At 41.2% G+C, this 22250-nt stretch overlaps 1 protein-coding gene across 3 annotated transcripts in view; it reads right to left on the bottom strand.

Moving 5' to 3' along the window:
• The window catches only part of NIM1K (NIM1 serine/threonine protein kinase), an 88400-nt gene that overhangs the window by 15470 nt on the left and 50680 nt on the right, over positions 1 to 22250 (bottom strand). For all 3 annotated transcript variants that reach the window (XM_055112412.1, XM_055112413.1, XM_055112414.2), the window contains one exon: positions 19191 to 20176. In XM_055112412.1, coding sequence (XP_054968387.1) covers positions 19191 to 19482 — 292 coding nt within the window. In that variant the 5' untranslated portion in view covers positions 19483 to 20176. The remainder of the gene's footprint in view (positions 1 to 19190; positions 20177 to 22250) is intronic.

The following is a 22250-nucleotide window of genomic DNA, read 5'->3' on the forward strand; positions in this document are numbered from 1 at the left end:
GTAGCCAATTCAATCAAGTGGAAGAAAAGGTATCAGTGATTGAAGATCAAATGAATGAAATGAAGTGAGAAGAGAAGTTTAGAGAAAAAAGAGTAAAAAGAAATAAACAAAGCCTCCAAGAAATCTGGGACTATATGAAAAGACCAAATCTACGTCTGATTGGTGTACCTGAAAGTGACGGAGAGAATGGAACCAAGTTGGAAAACACTCTGCAGGATATTATCCAGGAGAACTTCCCCAACCTAGCAAGGCAGGTCAACATTCAAATTCAGGAAATGCAGAGAACATCACAAAGATACTCCTCGAAAAGAGCAATTCCAAGACACAATTGTCAGATTCACCAAAGTTGAAATGAAGGAAAAATTGTTAAGGGCAGCCAGAGAGAAAGGTTGGGTTACCTGCAAAGGGAAGCCCATCAGACTAACAGCAGATCTCTCGGCAGAAACTCTACAAGCCAGAAGAGAGTGGGGGCCAATATTCAACATTCTTAAAGAAAAGAATTTTCCATCCAGAATTCCATAGCCAGTCAAACTAAGCTTCATAAGTGAAGAAGAAATAAAATCCTTTACAGACAAAAAATGCTGAGAGATTTTGTCACCACCAGGCCTGCCTTCAAGAGCTCCTGAAGGAAGCACTAAACATGGAAAGGAACAACCAGTACCAGCCACTGCAAAAACATGCCAAATTGTAAAGACCATTGATGCTAGGGAGAAAACTGCATCAACTAACAAGCAAAATAACCAGCTAACATCATACTGACAGGATCAAATTCACACTTAACAATATTAACCTTAAATGTAAATAGGCTAAATCCTCCAATTAAAAGACATAGACTGGCAAATTTGATAAAGAGTCAAGACCCATCAGTGTGCTGTATTCAGGAGACCCATCTCACATGCAGAGACACACATAGGCTCAAAATAAAGGCATGGAGGAAGATCTACCAAGCAAATGGAAAACAGAAAAAGCAGGGGTTGAAATCCTAGTCTCTGATAAAACAGACTTTAAACCAACAAAGATCAAAAGAGACAAAGAAGGCCATTACATAATGGTAAAGGGATCAATGCAACAAGAAGAGCTAACTATCCTAAACATTTACGCATCCAATACAGGAGCACCCAGATTCATAAAACAAGTCCATAGAGACCTACAAAGAGACTTAGACTCCCAAACAATAATAATGGGAGGCTTTAACACCCCACTGTCAACATTAGACAGATCAATGAGACAGAAAGTTAACAAGGATATCCAGGACTTGAACTCAGCTCTGCACCATGCAGACCTAATAGACATCTACAGAACTCTCCACCCCAAATCAACAGAATATACATTCTTCTCAGCACTACATCACACTTATTCCAAAATTGACTACATAGTTGGAAGTAAAGTACTCCTCAGCAAATGTAAAAGAACAGAAATTATAACAAACTGTCTCTCAGACCACAGTGCAATCAAACTAGAACTCAGGATTAAGAAACTCACTCAAAACTGCTCAACTACATGGAAACTGAACAACCTGCTCCTGAATGACTACTGGATACATAACAAAATGAAGGCAGAAATAAAGATGTTCTTTGAAACCAATAAGAACACAGACACAACGTACCAGAATCTCTGGGATATATGTAAAGCAGTGTGTAGAGGGAAATTTATAGCACTAAATGCTCACAAGAGAAAGCAGGAAAGATCTAAAATTGATACCCTAACATCACAATTAAAAGAACTAGAGAAGCAAGAGCAAACACATTCAAAAGCTAGCAGAAAGCAAGAAATGACTAAGATCAGAGCAGAACTGAAGGAGATGGAGACACCAAAAACCCTTAAAAAAATAAAAAATCAATTAATCCAAGAGCTGTTTTTTTTAAAAGATCAACAAAATTGATAGACTGCTAGCAAGACTAATAAAGAAGAAAAGAGAGAAGAATCAAATAGAGGCAATAAAAAATGATAAAGGGGATATCACCACCGATCCCACAGAAATACAAACTACCATCAGAGAAAACTATAAACACCTCTCTGCAAATAAACTAGAAAATCTAGAAGAAATGGATAAATTCCTGGACACATACACCCTCCCAAGACTAAACCAGGAAGAAGTTGAATCCCTGAATAGACCAGTAACAGGTTCTGAAATTGAGGCAATAATTAATAGCCTACCAACCAAAAAAAGTCCAGGAGCAGACAGATTCACAGCTGAATTCTACCAGAGGTACAAAAAGGAGCTGGTACCATTCCTTCTGAAACTATTCCAATCAACAGAAAAAGAGGGAATCCTCCCTAACTCATTTTATGAGGCCAGCAACATCCTAATACCAAAACCTGGAAGAGACACAACAAAAAAAGAGAATTTTCACCAATATCCCTGATGAACATTGATGCAAAAATCCTCAATAAAATACTGGCAAACTGAATCCAGCAGCACATCAAAAAGCTTATCCACCACAATCAAGTTGGCTTCATCCCTAGGGTGCAAGGCTCATTCAACATACGCAAATCAATAAACATAATCCATCATTATACAAACAGAACCAAAGACAAAAACCACATGATTATCTCAATAGATGCAGAAAAGGTCTTTGACAAAATTCAACAACCCTTCATGCTAAAAATTCTCAATAAAATACGTACTGATGGAATGCATTGCAAAATAGTAAGAGCTATTTATGACAAACCCACAGCCAATATCATATGGAATGGGCAAAAACTGGAAGCATTCCCTTTGAAAACTGACACAAAACAGGGATGCCCTCTCTCACCACTCCTATTCAACATAGTGTTAGAAGTTCTGGCCAAGGCAATCAAGCAGGAGAAAGAAATAAAGGGTATTCAATTAGGAAAAAAGGAAGTCAAATTGTCCCTGTTTGCAAATGATATGATTGTATATCTAGAAAACCCCATCGTCTCAGCCCCAAATCTCCTTAAGCTGATAAAGAACTTCAGCAAAGTCTCAGGATACAAAATCAGTGTGCAAAAATCACAAGCATTCCTCTACCAATAACAGACAAACAGAGAGCCAAATCATGAGTGAAATCCCATTCACAATTGCTTCAAAGAGAATAAAATACCTAGGAATCCAACTTACAAGGGATGTGAAGGACCTCTTCAAGGAGAACTACAAACCACTGCTCAATGAAATAAAAGAGGACACAAATAAATGGAAGAACATTCCATGCTCATGGATAGGAAGAATCAATATCGTGAAAATGGTCATTCTGCCCAAGGTAATTTATAGATTCAATGCCATCCCCATCAAGCTACCAATGACTTTCTTCACAGAATTGGAAAAAACTACTTTAAAGTTCATATGGAACCAAAAAAGAGCCCACATTGCCAAGAAAATTGTAAGCCAAAAGAACAAAGCAGGAGGCATCACACTACCTGACTTCAAACTATACTACAAGGCTACAGTAACCAAAACAGCATGGTACTGGTACAAAAACAGACAGATAGACCAATGGAACAGAACGGAGCCCTCTGAAATAATACCACACGTCTACAACCATCTGATCTTTGACAAAGCTGACAAAAACAAGAAATGGGGAAAGGATTCCTGTTTAATAACTGGTGCTGGGAAAACTGGCTGGCCATATGTAGAAAGTGGAAACTGGATCCCTTCCTTACACCTTATACAAAAATTAATTCAAGATGGATTAAAGACTTAAACATTAGACCTAAAACCATAAAAACCCTAGAAGAAAACCTAGGCAATACCATTCAGGACATAGGCATGGGCAAGGACTTCATGTCTAAAACACCAAAAGCAATGGCAACAAAAGCCAAAATTGTCAAACGGGATCTAATTAAACTAAAGAGCTTCTGCACAGCAAAAGAAACTACCATCAGAATGAACAGGCAACCTACAGAATGGGAGAAAATTTTTGCAATCTACCCATCTGACAAAGGGCTAATATCCAGAATCTACAAAGAACTCAAACAAATTTACAAGAAAAAAACAAGCAACTGCATCAAAAAGTGGGCAAAGGATATAAACAGACACTTCTCAAAAGAAGACATTTATGCAGCCAACAGACACATGAAAAAATGCTCATCATCACTGGTCATCAGAGAAATGCAAATCAAAACCACAATGAGATACCATCTCATACTAGTTATGGCAATCATTAAAAAGTCAGGAAACAACAGGTGCTAGAGAGGATGTGGAGAAATAGGAACACTTTTACACTGTTGGTGGGACTGTAAACTAGTTCAACCATTGAGGAAGTCAGTGTGGCACTTCCTCAAGGATCTAGAACTAGAAATACCATTTGACCCAGCCATCCCATTACTGGGTATATACCCAAAGGATTATAAATCATGCTGCTATAAAGACACATGCACACATATGTTTATTGTGGCACTATTCACAATAGCAAAGACTTGGAACCAACCCAAATGTCCACCAATGATAGACTGGATTAAGAAAATGTGGCATATATACACCATGGAATACTATGCAGTCATAAAAAGGATGAGTTCATGTCCTTTGCAGGGACATGGATGAAGCTGGAAACCATCATTCTGAGCAAACTATTGCAAGGACAGAAAACCAAACACCGAATGTTCTCACTCATAGGTGGGAATTGAACAATGAGAACACTTGGACACAGGGTGGGGAACATCACACATCGGGGCCTGTCATTGGGTGGGGGAAGGGGGGAGGGATAGCATTAGGAGATATACCTAATGTAAATGATCAGTTAATGGGTACAGCACACCAATATGGCACATGTATACATATGTAACAAACCTGCACATTGTGCACATGTACTGCAGAACTTAAAGTATAATAATAAAAAAATCTGTGCTCTCTCTCTCTCTATATATATATGCAAGTCAATAAATATGATAAATCACATAAACAGAATTAAAACCAAACCATATGATCATCTTAATAGATGCAGAAAGAGCATTAAGTAAAATCCAGCATTGCTCTATGACAAAAACAATGTCATGACAAAACCCAGCATTGCTTTATGACAAAAACAATGACAACAAACTAGGCATAGAAGGAACATAACTCAAAATAACAAAAGCCATATATCACAAACCGAAAGCCAACATCATACCAAATGGGGAAAAGTTGAAAGCATTCCCCCTGAGAGCTGGAACAAGACAAGAATGCCCACTTTCATCACTTCTGTTCAACATAGTACTGGAAGTCCTAGCCAGAGCAATCAGGCAAGAGAAAGAACTAAAGGACATCTAAAGTGGAAAAGGGACAGTCAAACCATCTCTGTTTGCTGATGATATGATCATATAGCTAGAAAACCCTAAAGATTCCTTCCAAAGACTCGTAGATTTTTCTCTTTTTTTAAAACTAACAACCAACTGATCTTCAACAAAGCATACAAAAACATAAATTGGGGAAAGGACACCCTATTTAATAAATGTTGCTGGGAAAACTGCATAGCCCCATGTGGGAGAATAAAACTGGATCCCTCTCACCTTATACAAAAATCAACTCAATATCATTAAAGACTTAAATCTAAGACCTGAAACCACAAAAATTATAGAAGAAAACAGGAAAAACTCTACTGGACATTGACTTAGATAAAGAATTTGTGACTAAGACCCCAAAAGTAAATGCAACAAAAACAAAAATAAATAAATGGGACCTCATTAAACTGAAAAGCTTCTGCACAACAGAAAAAATAATCATCAAAGCAAACAGGAAATCCACAGAATGGGAGAAAATATTTGCAAACTATGTATCTGACAAAGAACTAATATCCAGAATTTACAGGGAACTCAAACAAATTAGCAAACAAAAAACAAAAAAAGATCTCATTAAAAAGTGGGCAAATGATATGAATAAATATTTCTCAAAAGAAGACATACAAATGGCCAACAAACATATGGAAAAACACTCTACATCACTAATCATCACAAAAATCCAAATTAAAACCACAGTGAGATACCACCTTACCCCAGCCAGAATGGTCATTATTAAAAAGTCAAAAAACAGTAGATGTTGGCATGAATGTGGTGAAAAGGTAACATTTATACACTGCTGGTGGGAATGTAAATTAGTACAGCCTCTATGGAAAACAGAATGGAGATTTCTATATCTAAAATCTAAAAGTAAATTAAAATCTAAATCTGAGAGTAGATCTACCATTTGATCCAACAATCCCCTACTGGGTATCTCCCCAAAGGAAAAGAAGTCATTATATCAAAAAACACCTGCATGCATGTTTATTGTAGCACAATTCACAATTGCAAAGATCTGGAACCAACCTAAGTGCCAACCAACCAATGAGTGGGTAAAGAAAACGTGGTGTATATACCATAGAATACTACTCAGCCATGAAAAAGAATAAAATAATGTATTTTGCAGCAACTTGGATGGAGCTGGAGGCCATTGTTCCAAGTGAAGTAACTCAGGAATGGAAAATCAAATACTGTATGTTCTTACTTAGAAATGAGAGTTAAGCTATGGGTATGAAAAGGCATGGGCTTTGGAGACTTAGAAGGGGTAGGGTGGGAGGGGGTGAGGGATTAAAAACTACGTATTAGGTACAATGTACACTACTCAGGTGATAGGTGCACTAAAATCTAAGATTTCACCAGTATACAGTTCATCATTGTAACCAAAAACCACTTGTACCCCAAAAGTCATTGAAAAAAATTTATAAGTAAAAATGTCCCCAATAAAAATGCATACGAGCCAGGCTCAGTGGCTCACATCTGTAATACCAACACTCTGGGAGGCCAAGGCAAGAGGATCACTCGAGCCCTGGAGTTTGAGACCAGTCTGGGCAACATAGCAGGACCCCATATCTACAAAACATTTTAAAAATTAGCCAGGCATGATGGCATGCCCCTGTGGTTCCAGCTACTCCAGAGGCTGAGGTGGGAGGATCACTCAAATACAGAAAGTCAAGGTTGCAGTGAGCTGTGATTGTGCCACCACATTCCAGCCTGGGTGACGAAGCAAAACCCTGCCCCCCAAAAAAAAAAAAAAAGTTTACCAAAAAGACTTGTACTAGAATGTTCACATCAATGTTATTCATAATAGCCCCAAACTGGAAACTAGAAACTAGTCACATCATCAACAGTTGAATGGATAAACAAATTGTGGTACTACATTCATACAATGAATTACTGTATATATGGCAATGAGCATGAAACATCTGAACTACATAAAACAGTATGGATGGTAGTCACAAACTCAAAATTGGACAATTGAAGTAAGACAAAAGAATACATATTGGATGATGCCATTTATGTAAAGTTTAAAACAATCAAAAGCAATCTATGGTATTAGAAGTCAGAATAGTGGTTACACTTCAGGATGTAGAGAATAGAGTGGAGGATGACGAGCAGGTGGAGGGCAGCGCTCTGAGTACCAGAAGTGTTCTCTGTCTTGATGTTGGTGGTGCTTCCAGGGGTCTTTTCAGTTTGGAAAATTCATCAAAATGAATACTCATGATTTTTAAACTGTTTTGGTATTGACATATGGTAAACATAAAAAGGTTATATGTGTGTGGATTTTTTGGTTTTGGTTTTGGTTTTAAAGACAGGGTCTTGCTATGTTGCCCAAGCTAGATTTGAACTCCTAGGCTCAAGCAATCCTCCCAGCTCAGTCTCCCAAGTAGCTGCGGACTATAGGCATGTGCCACCATGAGAGGCTCAAAAAAAAAAAAAAAGTTATAAAAAACATCACAAAAAAGCCTCTCTTGACTCCACTTCCCCCTCTAGCATTAGACCTCTTTCTCTCATTCTCTTTATAGTAAAACCCCTTTTAAGAGTTGGTCAAAACTGGGCGCAGTGGCTCACGCCTGTAATACCAGCACTTTGGGAGGCCAGGGCGGGTGGATCATGAGGTCAGGAGATCGAGACTATCCTGGCTAACATGGTGAAACCCCCGTCTCTTTAGCCAGGCATGGTGGCACGCACCTGTAGTCCCAGCTACTCAGGAGGCTGAGGCAGGAGAATTGCTTGAACCCAGGAGGCAGAGGTTGCAGTGAGCCGAGATCACGCCACTGCATCCCAGCCTGGGTGACAGAGCGAGACTCCATCTCAAAAAAAAAAAAAAAAAAAGAGTTAGTCACTTTACTGTCTTTAATTCTCCCCTCATTATCCTCTCTTGAACCCAAGAGATAATGCTACTAAAAATGCCCTCCTCAGGGTCACCAATGACCTCCAAATTGCTAAAATCAGTGGGCAGTTCTCAGGCTTCAATCTTCCTCTTAAAAATACCTTTTTCACTTGGTTTCTAGGACAACCCACACTCCTGGCTTTCCTCCTACTTCTCGTCACTTCATTTAAGACTCCTTAGCTGTGTCCTTTTCATCTCCCTAGCCTCCTTTTCACCTCCCTAGCCTCCTTTTCAATGTTGGATACCTGAAGGCTTAGTTCTTAGACCTCTTCTCTACAATCACCTCCTTGGTGATTCCATATGCATAAATACCCTGCTCACTTGGGTGTCGTCTTAGTTTGGGTTCGGCCAGAGCCAGACTCTGAGGCAGAGGTTCAAGTGCAAGCAGTTTATGAGGGAGGTGATCCTAGAAAACCCTAGTAGAAGAATGGGGAAGTGAGACAAGAAAGGCAGCCCATAGAGGGTGTTATTAAACAAGTGTCCAGTGAATCCTGCTAAGAGTTATGCCTGAATTTCATTATTAGGAGAGTGAGAGAACTGGAGTATTTATACATTAACTTCTACCAGTCAGTGGTTGCCGGTCACTCCACCAGGAAGTGCATTCTGTACTTCTGGGCTACCATGCATGCAGAGTAGGCTCCAATGGCTAGAGAAAGCCCAGAGGCAGAGAGACAGAGAGACTAGCCATTGAAGGTCAGTCCTGCAAGCACTGAAATGGTAAGGCCCAAGGGGGTATGGGGGAGGCACTCACAACGTCTGCTCTGTAGTGTCATAAATGTGTAATAGGCATGTCAAACATAACATGTTCAAGACTGAGCTCTTGATTTCTCCTGACCCAAACCTGCTTCTCCTACAATCTTCCCCATTTCAGTCAGTGTAAACTGTTCTTGTGTTTACCTAACCTTTTGAGTATTTGACTCTTCTCTTTAATATTCCACTTTCAATCTGTTAGCAAATCTTGCTATCTTTAACCTTTTAAATACCGCCAAGCTCCAGCCACTTCTCAGCATTCCACTGCTACCTTCCTAGTCCAAACCACCTTTATCTCTTGCCTGGATTAATACAACAGGCTCCTAACTGATCTCTCTTTTTTTGCCTTCTGCGTCTATTTTCAACAAAGCTGCCAGAGTGATACTGTTAAAGCATAAGCCAGATCATGTCACTCCCCAGTTCCCTCTGATGGCTCCTGTGAAATCCCAGGAAATCCCTGGTTCCCTTTGTGAAATCCCCAGTTCCTTCTGATGGCTCCTGTAAAATCCCAGGAAAAGCCAAACTTCTTACTTTGACAAACTTGGTCTTCCACAATCTGTTCCCTGTTACTCTCTGCCCTTTCCCCTCAGCTGTTTCAAGAGTACTGCAGGCATCTCCCATCTGGACACTCTTACGCCTGCTATGCCTTCTGCTTGATGGAGTTCCCCCACGTATAGCCATTTCCCTCATTTCTTTCAGTTTAATTATTACCGCCTCAGTAAGGCTGTCCTGGCCAACTTATCTAAAAACTGTCATCCTCAATGCTTTCTATCTCCCCTCCTGCTCTTTCTTTCTTTCCTTCTTTTTTTTTTTTTTTTATTTTTGAGACAGAGTCTGGCTCTGTCACCAGGCTGGAGTACAGTGGCACGATCTTGGCTCACTGCAACCTCCCCCTCCTGGGTTCAAGCGATTTTCCTGCCTCAGTCTCCCCAGTAGCTGAGACTAAAGGTGCACACCACCATGCCCAGCTAATTTTTGTATTTTTAGTAGAATTGTGGTTTCACCATGTTGGCCAGGATGGTCTCCATCTCTTGATCTCGTGATCCACCCACCTTGGCCTCCCAAAGTGCTGGGATTACAGGCATGACCGACCATGCCCGGCCCTCTTTTCTTCCTTATCACTTATCGCTACATAATACAATGAATATTTTACACATTTATTTTTGTCTGGCTTCCCTCTCACTAGAGTGTAAGTTCCATAAGGACAGAGATTGCTGTCTATTTTGTTCACTGCTGTATCACCAGTCTCTAGAATAGTGGCTATTGCATAGTAGGTGCTCAACAAGTATTTGCTGAGTGAATAATCTCACTGAAGAACCTGGAGTAAGTATTATCATAATAGTGTGCACTCCATTTGCACATGGCTTTTCACTTACACTCATGTCCTGCCCATCTTCCATGTTACCACAGAGTCTTCATAATCATGATTTCTCATGGCTATGGAATCTTCTGTTCAGTGTATATGCTTTACCTGACCATTCCTATATCATTGGATCCCATAAGTTATTACTAGTTCTCCACACTATAAATAACATGACAATGAACATTTTTTTGGTTGTAGTATTTCCAATATATGATTTATTTTTAGGGTGAATTCCCTAAATCACTAACTAACCATTTTTAAAGTAAGAAAATACAATTTTGAATTGCTATTTTAATGAATGTATTCAAGAGGGGGGAATCAATTTTTAAAACCAGTGAGCAGCCAGGTGCAGTGGTGCATAGCTGTCCCCCTTGCTACTTAGGAAACTGAGGCAGGAGGATTGCTTGAGCCCAGAAGTTCTTGAACGGCCTGGATAACCATAGTTGAGACTTCATCTCTAGAAAAAGCAAAACGACAAAACCATTGGGCTATCTTTATGAAGCTCTGCTACAGACTGAGTTCGTGCTCTAGCCCTGTCCTCCAGGGAGATCACAGCATACAGCACCTACCAGAAGGTGACGCTATGCACTGCTCCCTCGAATATTTCTTCCGCCACCACTCCTGGCTTTTCATGAGAAGTTATACTAACTTAATTCACCAAATATTTGTCGAGTGTTTATTATTTATAACACACATGGAGGAACTTTAAGGATCAATGTGATATAGTATCTGACACCAAGGAGCTTGTAACTAGGACTCCCAAGATTTCACTACATCCCAGAGTTTGTTAAGCCTCAAGTCTTTATGTATCATACTTTCTCTTGGGCTCCAAGAAAGCTGCTAGACCCATTCATTTCATGAATTCCATATACCTCCAAGTCAGTGCTTCCAAATATTTACTCTCAAATCTACTTCTCCTGTAATTATTTACTGGTAAGGCATTAAAACTGGAAACTGGGAGTCATTGTCAATTCTTCCTCTCCCATGTCCCGTCCTGCTCTCACCCATACCATTGATCACAAGGTTTTCCAATATCCTAAGACATTTTTCAAATGCATCCTCTTCTCTCCATTCTCACTGCCACTTCTCCTTAGTTGAGATGAACATCATCATCCATCTGGACCATCTGACTAACATTTTTTTCTGACTTCCTTGACTCTCCTTACTTTCCAACTTCAATTCACATTCCACGCTGAAATAAGATCATATTAATCACTTGCATTAATGGCTTGCTTAAAGCTCCTAAACGACTGAGCGCAGTGGCTCATGCCTGTAATCTCAGCACTTTGGGAGGCTGAGGCGGGCGGATCACGAGGTCAGGAATTCGAGACCAGCCTGGGCAAGATGGGGAAACCCCATCTCTACTAAAGATACAAAAAAAAAATTGCCGAGCATGGTGGCGTGTGCCTGTAATCCCAGCTACTCAGGAGACTGAGGCAGGAGAATCACTTGAACCCAGGAGGCAGAGGTTGCAATGAACAGAGATCACACCATTGTACTCCAGCCTGGGTGACAGGGCAAGACTCCGTCTCAAAGAAAAAAAAAAACTCTTCAGTAGCTTTCCAATACCTAAATGACAAAATCCAGATATGCAAGAAGATTTTCCATGATCAAGCCCCATCCACCTTATCTCTTTCCCATGACTCTGTGGGTGCACCTCATGCTCTAGCTTTGCTGAATTACTTTTAAATCTCCAAATACTCCCCACACTGGTTCATGCTTCCATGTACTTTCTATCCTATCTCTCTTTCTGGAGTTCTCTTTCCCCCTTCTCCTGTGAAATTGCTCCTCAGACCTCAAGACCTATTGCAAGCTTTTCCTGCTCAATAGACCCTTCCTGGATTCACTGGGCACATGTAAGCACATTCTTGCTGCCTTACTCTGGACAGCACTCATCAATTGTTTCCTGTCTGCCTCTGTTAAACTGCTGTAAGTTCCTTATCAGGCATGTGCTTACACACACACACACACACACACACATATTATATATTATATATATATATAATTATATAATATATATAAAGGAATGAAGGCCAGTCATGGTGTCGAGTGCAATGAAGCAAAACTCTTCCTCAAAAGATAAAAAAAAAAAAAAGGAAGGAAGGAAAGAATGAATTAATAGATAAATAGATAAATAAAGTGGGAGGAAGAAAGGATCCTAGAAACATGAGACTAGAGTAGCAGAAGGAAGAAGTCAGAAGGGCAGCAACAGAAAAAAACACCCACATCCGCTGCCACTTCTTTTGTTTGTGACAACAGATGGGACATAAAATATTCAGAAGCCAAGTGTATCATCTCTTATGAGAAATTTCTAATCAGCCTAAAAGGGGGCTCATGATGACTGTCAACCTTCACTATCAGCTTGGAGAGCCCAAGGGAATTCCAAACTGTGAGCTATAAAAATAAACCCCAGCCAGCAGGGACCCATATTGGAGCCTCCTTTGTAGAGATCCAGAGCACTCGGCGCTTTGTATTTCTTTATTTTTTTTTTTCAACTTTTTAGACTACTGTCCTGGGAGCTGCTCCTGGCACTGAAACTCTCTGCTTTCCTGGGAATCTCCTCTATTATCTTATTCAAACTGTCCTTATATTCCTAGAAAACCGGATGACAATTCTGGGCAAGTTGGTTTGGTGTGGGGGCCATATTTGTACAAACTGCTATTTATTTTCCTGTCCCTTTTTGCACATACTGTCCCAGAACCAGCGGGTGAGACTGTTTCTTTGACAATAGAGCTACTTTGTAGCAGGTTATGTATAAGGAGGGCATGTCAGTGAGGCCACACAAGGCACCCACCCACACCCACACAGTGGGAAAATGCCATGCTCTCTGAAACTCACGGGGACAAGTATGAAGTTAATTTTGTAATACGACAGACAAGAAGTCTTTGGAACCCGAGAAGTAAGTCAGTATATAAACACTAATTATTATTCCACCTTTTTTTTTTTTGTCCTTTCACATAATATCCTGTCCACAGAATTGGGCACTGTCTTGCTCCCGGCTTGTAGAAACTTCTCGGCTTAGCTAGCTAATGTCTCTATGGTGGATATGTCTGTCAATTTTCTCCCTTCCCAGAGACTTCTTTGGACCTTTGGCTCTGCTGAGACAGTAGTGGCCCACGTGACTCAAAGGGTTACAGCTCACTGACGCGGGCATGCCCTTGACTCAAAGGTAGTTCATTTTCAGCTGGCTAGTAATTAAGTATATTCTTTCTCTTTAAAATTTGAACTGAAACAGAATGAAACACATGGGATGGAGGCGGTCAATAACGTTGAGAGTTTATGTAGATGTGGGACTGGCAACAACCATTTTTGGCCATGATATACCTTCTGATAATTAAGTGTGGAAAACCTTTTTGCAGAAAGAGGTATAAAGATGGAACAAATTCATCAAGAAAAGTAGAAATGAGAAAGCACACAGCCCCAGAGAAAGTGAAGATCGAAAGAATATCATCTTAAGACCCGGCCCTACTTCCCTGCTGTGGGTCCATAGAATTCCCCTGTACTCAATACATGTGAGTACTCAATTCCATGTGAATTCCTGTAAACAGGTTCTAAACCTTGGGACAGCCTCTTCTGAGCCTCCATTTCCTCATTTGTAAAACATGGAAGGACTAGATGATGTCAGTGCTTCCCAAAGTGGAACCTTTAAGACTCATGAGGTTGAAATGATTTTAGGGCATGGTAACAGCCTTAAATAGCACTGAATCACAGCGTAAAAACATGATTCCCATTTCAGCACTCCTTTAATTCTCCTAATTAAGGCAAAGAGAAAGTCTGAGATTGATTGTTAGCATGTTTTAAAAATTACTTTGTTACTTGTAATTTTCCTTTAATGTTTTTTAATTTGTTTGCATTGTATTTATTTTTACCATCACCTTCTATTCATAGTAAGTGATACTGGTTTTTATTGTTGTAATAACATTAAATACCTTTTTTAAATAAGATTAATTAAAAAGTAAAGTTATAGCAATGGCAGCTACCATTTTGAGTGGTTACTATATGTCATGTACTTCACATATATTATTTCCAATTTCCCCAACAATTCTAAAAATCATTATCTCTATTTTACAGCTGAGGCAACTGAGGACCAAAGAGATTAATATGCCTAAAGTCAGAAGCCTAGTAAGTTACTGAATGAGTATTTCAGATAAATTTGTCTGGTCCCCAAGTCCACGCTTTTCCTACTGTCCCATCCTGCTTCCTTTCTATTGGAATCTAACATCTGAACCCACACTTGTATAAAACTTCTCAAAGTTGGCCTTATGCAGTAGCCTTTGCTCAGACTGTAGCTCTGTGACCCTTCTGCAGCATTGGACACTTTTTTCTAAATTCCTCTCCTTGTTTGGCTTTATCCAACTTCTCTTGTAACCTTCCAAATCACATCTTCTGTCTCGATTTTTGGCCTTTCATCGCCCTATGTGTTTCGTCTTTTGTCTTTCATGCTGGCTCTAGACTACTGAAAAGCAACATTAGTCCCTATGAGATTTGAGTTACAGATGGATGTACTCTATGAATAAGGATTCAAAAGCTGCTCTTTTGGTGCTGTGTGTTAAAATTTTCCAATGCATGCCCTCTGACCAAGACAGCTAACTTCTAGGAATGTATGCTGAGAGAAATCATACGTATATGCAAAGAAGTATGGAAAAGAATAATCTCTGTAGCATTATAATTAAGAGCAAAACTTTAGAAATGATCCAAATGTTAACCAATAGTGGCTAAGTTAAAGAATTTATGCCGCAGCTCTATGTGAAACAATATGTCCTCTTTAAAAGATGAGAGTATAGATAATAAATACACATATATAGATAATATATACACATAAATATATTTTAAAAATCTATATTTAATGACATTGAAAAATCATAGTGTTCATGGAGCAACAGTGAATGATTCCATTAGCATATTTAAAACTAATCCGGCCAGGAGCGGTGGCTCATGCCTGTAATCCCAGCACTTTGGGAGGCCGAGGCGGGCAGATCACGAGGTCAGGAGATCGAGACCATCCTGGCTAACATGGTGAAACCCCGTCTGTACTAAAAATACAAAAAATTAGCCAGGCGTAGTGGTGGGTGTCTGTAGTCCCAGCTCCTCGGGAGGTTGAGGCAGGAGAATGGCATGAACCCAGGAGGCAGAGCTTGCAGTGAGCCAAGATCACACCACTACACTCCAGCGTGGGCAACAGAGCGAGACTCCATCTCAAAAAAAAAAAAAAAAAAAAACTAATCCATACATAAAATGTCAACTAGGATGTAGAACTAGTTACTAAGTGTAAAAATGTTGCTCATCACCCTTCTCCACAGTCTCCTTCAGTGACTGCATCCATTTCCACAATCTTCTCAATGCAAATCCTGGTCTGACCTCATGCCCTTGTCCATGACTGGAGCATGCCCAGTAGACAGCTCCTTCTGGATGTCAGTGTTTTCACTCAACTTTTTCCCTCCCAAATTTGCTCTTTCTCCTATTCCTATTAAAGGCATCACCTGTTTTGGTTCACATAGTCAACTAAAGCAAGGTCATTGCCTTCGTCCATCCTTCCATCTTCAGTTCTACATCCAATCAGTTACCAACTCTGATGGTTTATTTTATGTGTCAAATTGACTGAACCATGTAGTGCCCAGACATTTCATTAAACATTATTATGGGTGTGTCTGTGCAGGTGTTTTCTCAGTTGAAGACCTGAATAGAACAAAAAGACTGAGTAAGGGCCGGGCACGGTGGCTCAGGCCTGTAATCCCAGCACTTTGGGAGGCCGAGGTAGCAGATCACGAGGTCAGGAAATCGAGACCATCCCGGCTAACATGGTGAAACCCCGTCTCTACTAAAAATACAAAAAATTAGCCGGGCGTGGTGGCGGGCACCTGTAGTCCCAGCTACTCGGGAAGCTGAGGCAGGAGAATGGCATGAACCCGGGAGGCGGAGCTTGCAGTGAGCCTAGATCTTGCCACTGCACTCCAGCCTGGGCAACAGAGTGAGACTCTGTCTCAAATAAATAAATAAATAAATAAATAAATAAATAAATAAATATAAACTAGCCGGGCAAGGTGGCACATGTCTGTAATCCCAGCTACTCGGGATGAGGCAGGAGAATCACTTGAACCTGGGAGGCGGAGGTTGAGGTGAGCTGAGATCACGCCATTGCACTCCAGCCTCGGTGACAAGGTGAGACTCCATCTCAAAAATAATTAATTAATTAATTTAAAAAAAAAAAGACTGAGCAAGTGGGAACTGCTTCTGCCTGACTGCCTTTACCTGGGACGTTGGTCTTTTTTGGCCTTCAGACTCAAGCTGAACGTGGCTCTTCCTGGGTCTTGAGTTTGTTGGCTTTCAGACTGGAACTTATACCTCTGGCTCTCCTGGGCCTCCAGCTTGCTGACTGTGGATCTTGGGGGCAGTCTCCATAATTGTGTGAGCCAATTCCTTGTAAGTGTCTCTCTCTCTCCCTCTCTCTCTTTTCTATTGGTGCCGTTTCTCTGGAAAACACTAACACACCAATCCTCCAGATTCTTCTCTTTGGTATCACCAGCTCCCTCCTCTTTTCTATTTTGACTGACATCCACCTAGCTCAGGATATTCTTCCCTATGGCTGAACCATCACCATAGATTCCTGATAGCTCCCTGTCTCCTGCATCTCTTGCTTTTCAACCTTCATTCTCATCACTATATGGTTAACCTTCCAAAAGCCCAATTCTAATCACAAAAATTTTAAAGTCTTCATTGTAAGAAAAACAATCCAAAATCCTTGGATAATGGTCAAAGTCCCCTATGATTCAGCCACAACTAAGTTTTCCAACCCTTTACCCTACTTCCCCTACTGTTAGGGTAACTGTACTATATGTCATTTCCCCACATTAATGCGTTTGTTCACATTCTCCTCTAACTAACCCCCTAACCCTCCTCTGTCCTATAATCACTGCCCATCCAAAATCTTATCCTTCCTTGAGGTGTAGCTCAAATTTGGTCTTCACTTAAAGCCTTTCACCGTAGTCCTAAGGTGGAAGAGTCTCTTTCCTTCCTTTAAGCTCATAGCTTTTCTCTTCTATGTTTATCAAATTCTGGTTTGTATTATATTTATTTGTACACAACTTCTCTTCCCTTATCCTTGAGGATGAAGGTTGTATCTATTTCATCTTTATATCCCCCAAGGCCTAATATAGTGCTTCTGTTGTTCACCTAAATGAATAATAAATGAATATTCTCTCAAGTGAAATGAAATTTGAAAGTTAAACGTAGCATGGAAACCTGACACAATACCTCATAATTGATTTTAAAATACAAATAATACTTAGAGTACCCATTTGTGGCAACTACCAAAAAAGTACTATTTTAAAAGCTGTCTGCAGTATGTGCAAGTTGCTGTAGGCAAGTATTTCTTAGTGTTACATGTTGTTAGTTAGAATCACCTGGAGAGTTTTCAAATACTACCCATGCCCAGTCCCACTCTAGACCAATCACATCAGAAGCTCTGAAGGTGGGTTCTAGGCACTAATTCTCTTTTAAACCTTCCCAGGTAATTCTAATGTGCAGTCAGTTGAAAACTATGGCTGTAGGGCATGGCAGCTGCATTGATCTCAGTTTGTGTATTGGGATGGGCAGGAATGAACTTCTGATAAAGATACTTTAGTTGATCTTTGGTTGCACAGAGGCAAGGCAAGGCAAGGCTTATTAAGCAACTAACTAACATTTGTTGAGCACTTATTAATCCTTATGATACCGTATGAAGTAAGCACTGTTATTGGCTGCATTTTATAAATGAAGTATCTAAGGCTCAGACAAGTACTGTAATTTACCCAGATGAGTAAGCAGAGTAGCCAAGATGTGAAGACATGAACCCAGATACACAGGCTTCAGAGCAAGAGTATAGAAGACGTGAAACTCCAGTGACTTGGGAGTGTGTGGGTCAGTTGCGGTGGGGAGGTACATGTATGCAAACATGTATGTGGAGCTTCTTCTATAAAGGCCAACCACAGGGATTGGAGGGGCATGGGATTGGGGGTTGGAGAAGAAAAGGAAGCAAAAGACAACTCTAATATAAGAAAAGAGGGGCCTTGGAGACATGGTGGCTGGCCGAGTCCAAGCAGAGAAAATGTCAATCAGGGCCTCTAGGGAGACGGTAGAGTCCATGGGTTTTAGGACTCAGTAAATTATGCCGAGCTGTAAAGTGTTCTTTTTCTGTCTTGTAAGTCCCTTATGATAATCCCCAGACTTCTGCTAAGTTACAGGTACCTTGGGGAAGTGCCCACAATGGGGTCGGAGCAGCAGAGGGGTGCTGGGCTCTCCATATGGTTTCTCCCTGAGGCCAAAGTGCTGGGCGCTGCTAGTCCAGAATCTCAGAGTGTCCGGTAGCCAAGCAAATGGGGAGTGAGGAGCCAAACAATGAGAGCTAGGGCAGGGTGGACTGAACAGAAAAGGTTCTGAGATCAAATCCCTTTTTCTCAAATATGACAGAAGTCGCAGCCTCTGGATGGAAGGGAAACTGGACCCTGCTATCCAGAGACAGCGCCCATCGGGGGGATCTCCTGTCCCGCACTGTGCCATTGTTACTGAGACACAAATGTAAATGGAAACTATAAATATGGGCTTGGGAGATGAGGTGGCTTGGTTCCAAGCCACGCTCCACTCCACTTCTCAAGGGCCTCACCGGAGAGGACAGATTCTTCTCATGTTTGAGTGGGTTTATCTGCATGGTATGGTGGAAGGGTTTTTGGAGTCAAAAACCTCTAAGATGGAACTGAAGACACATTTGCCTTCTTTGGATCTCAGTTTCTCTATCTGCAAAATGGAAAAAAATATTGACCTCACATGGTTACTGTGAAAATTAACTGAGAAGACCACAGAAGGCGGCTGGCACAGGATGTGGGCCTTGCAGGGGCTCTGCTGAGGTCACTTTACTTGCTTCCTTGGCCCTGGCCACCTAATCCCGCTCCTACACTAGGTCCCAATACTGCCAGGGATGACCCTTGGGAAGTCGGATCCTACCTTTGGTTAGGGAGTGAATCCCGAGCTTCACTTGGGAGAAGTTTCCACTTCCGATTTCCCCTCGAATTCGGTAGAAGCCTATCCGTTTCCCCAGCGTGATCTCCCTCACCACCTTCTCATCCTGGGACATGTCCTGTGTCAGTTTCTCGAAGGGCGTCAGCTGGCGGGGCTGTCCCTCCTCACCCTCCTTGCTGCTCTCGGTCTGACAGCCACTTTCTACACTGTCGCGCCGATCCCACCGGGCATAGTGGGGGTTCACCAGGCCACCTCCATTCATATACACTGCAGTCATTGTCCACGGGGGCTCACGTCTCCATCTCAGCGAAGAGGCAGGTTGTGCAGGAGCAGAAGAGGCTCAGAGGGTGGGAGATGCCAACTGAGGACAGCAGGTGCCCAGGGTTCAAAAGAGTTTTCCTGAGAGCTGAGCAGCCTCCCTCTCGGCTTTAGTGAGAGGAAGGCAGTGAACGTGGTAGCTGAGTCTGCCCAGCCCAGCCAGGAGCTGCTCGCCTCACTCAAGACATTTCCCACCTTCCCTCACGCTGAACTTGCAGGCTCTAGCTGTACAATTAGGCACATGTTACATACCCACTGGCCTGATGGGACTCCAGGAACTTTCTGACCAGACGTGGAGTCTGATGCTTTGTGGTAGGTGGCTGTGCCCCAGGACAAAGGCTTCTGTTTGCTATTTCCCTTGATGGCCAGAGAATCTTGCATTCTGGTGTGTAAATGCCCCTGGGAGGCCCCCAAGTCCCTGCCGCGGGATCTCATCTCTGACCTTCATTTCATGCTTCTCTTTCTGTCAAGCTGCAGGGCGCTGGAGACCTAATAATCTGGACCCCAGGAAAGAAGAAACTTGCAAATAAGCCTTCTGGTCACACAGGCAGCCAAAGAAGGATTTAATCCCTGCAATGTCACTTTAGCCGGCCTTTATTTAGATGAACCTTCCTCTAAGCCGTGAGCTGTCTTGAAAATTTGGCTGGTTCATCCTAAGAATAGAGAGTAAGAAATTTATTAGCCTATGCTTAATGTACTGTACAGGATTTGTAATGAATGTGAAACTGCTTTGTAAGCGTTGATCTAAAAGTACTCCACAAATTTATGACTCATATCAGTAGTAGATGCTTGATTACCTGTGATCTAGTAAGAAGAAAAGAGTATATACACACACCTCTCAACCTACATTTTAGAAAAGCCCCTAAGGTCTGTACATATTTCTAGCAAAACAATTTTTCTATTCCTTAAAGTTTAAGAAAATATGCACATTGCCTTGTGTTGCTTTAAAACCAAATTTTAAAAATAATATGATAGCAATGATGAAAGATTCTGGATTACTAATCGTTTTCAAAATTTCTCATATTTATTCAAATAATAATATTTTATCTCCTTTACTACTTCATGTTCTTGCACAACTTGTCCTATACTAGTTGCTTCCACTCTTTCTTCCTATGTCATTTTATGACAAAGGCTGATTTTTCCTCCTACATTCACTTTTTGAATTTTTCTGAGCAGGTGTCAATTTCTAGGCCCAGCACCTTATTTTGAAGATGTGGAAAAGGAGGGTTTACAGCATTGCCAGTGATAAGAAATGCTGCCCACCTACGATGTCATCTGGATGTTTTTTTTTCTGCACTTTCCAGCAGGAAATACTCTCTTCCTCTCTGAATTCCCACAGCACTTCGTGCATTTTCCAAAATGTCCCATCTCAGTGAAGGTGGGAACTGGTTTTGACTCATATGTATGTCCTGCTCACCTCCTCTCTCCTTCAAAATGGAGTATAAGTTCTTACATATAGAAAGTGTTTACTAAGTAAATATGTGTTAAACTTGATTTTTGGACTTGAGCATTCCAAACCAAAAATTTGACTGAAAACATGAGAGACTGCCTTGGAAGTATGGATTTCCAACTCTGCTCAATAATATCACATTATTACAATTAAGTATAAATAAGGCTTCCTAACCTTATACTTAAGGATAAGTATGGGGTTGCCAAATAAACATAAATAAGGGAAGTAAAGAGGAGGTTGATGCCCAGTACTGCTCCTATTTCTGGATAGGGAGAAAGGAATCTGGAAGAAGGATGACGAACATAGGCTTAAAAGGACCAGGTATTAGCAACTAAGCACATCTCTAGGTTAGAGACCGATTAGGATGTTTTTTAAAAACATTTTTAAGATAAAGTTCCCCTTAGCAGGGTGTGGTGTTGTACCCCTTAGCAGGGTGTGGTGGTGTACCACTTAGCAGGGTGTGAACCTGTAGTCTCAGCTACACCTACAGACTGAGGTGGGAGGATGGCTTGAGCCCAGGAAGTGGAGGTTGCAGTGAGCTGAGATCAAGCCACTGTACTCCAGCCTGGGTGACAATGCCGGACCCTGTCTCAAAAAAACAAAACAAAGCAAACAAACAAAAAAGGTAAAGGTTCTTAATTAGAGTGAAGAAAATCTAAGTCACTGATTCTTCTTCCTTTTCTTTACCCACCTCTACCTCCCAAAGTGCTAGAATTACAGGTGTGAACCACTGTACTCAGCCAAAATCACTGATTCTTAATCATCCTGGGCTCACAGACTCCTTTGAGATGCTAACAAAACCTATGACTTTATCCCCAGGAGGAAAAAAAAAAAAAAACCCTCACCCATACAATTTGCATCCAATTTTAAGATGACATTCTGAAACCCATCAGGTTAAGAATCTCTGTGAAAGTCAAGTGGCACTAGATCTCCCCAGATTCCTGGCAGAAAAACACCATGCAGCTTATGACAGACTAGAATGAAGTAGTAATTCTGCAAGAAACTTTAGCATAACCTAAGGAAAAAGAAAAATATAGATTTTCCATAGAATGCAGTACTTTTGATCACTTTGTGTTCTAACAGACTCTCTGAAGAACTTACTGGCTCTGTGTCCTCATTACTGTGCTGTCCTTGTTACTAATGTACTTGGGCCACAACTACATCAGCACTAGGAGGGCGCCGGGCACAGTGGCTCACACCTGTAATCCCAACACTTTGGGAGGCTGAGGTGGGTGGATCACCTGAGGTTAGGAGTTTGAGACCAGCCTGGCCAACAT

This window comes from Pan paniscus, chromosome 4 (genome assembly GCF_029289425.2).
Source record: "Pan paniscus chromosome 4, NHGRI_mPanPan1-v2.0_pri, whole genome shotgun sequence".
Taxonomy (NCBI): domain Eukaryota; kingdom Metazoa; phylum Chordata; class Mammalia; order Primates; family Hominidae; genus Pan; species Pan paniscus.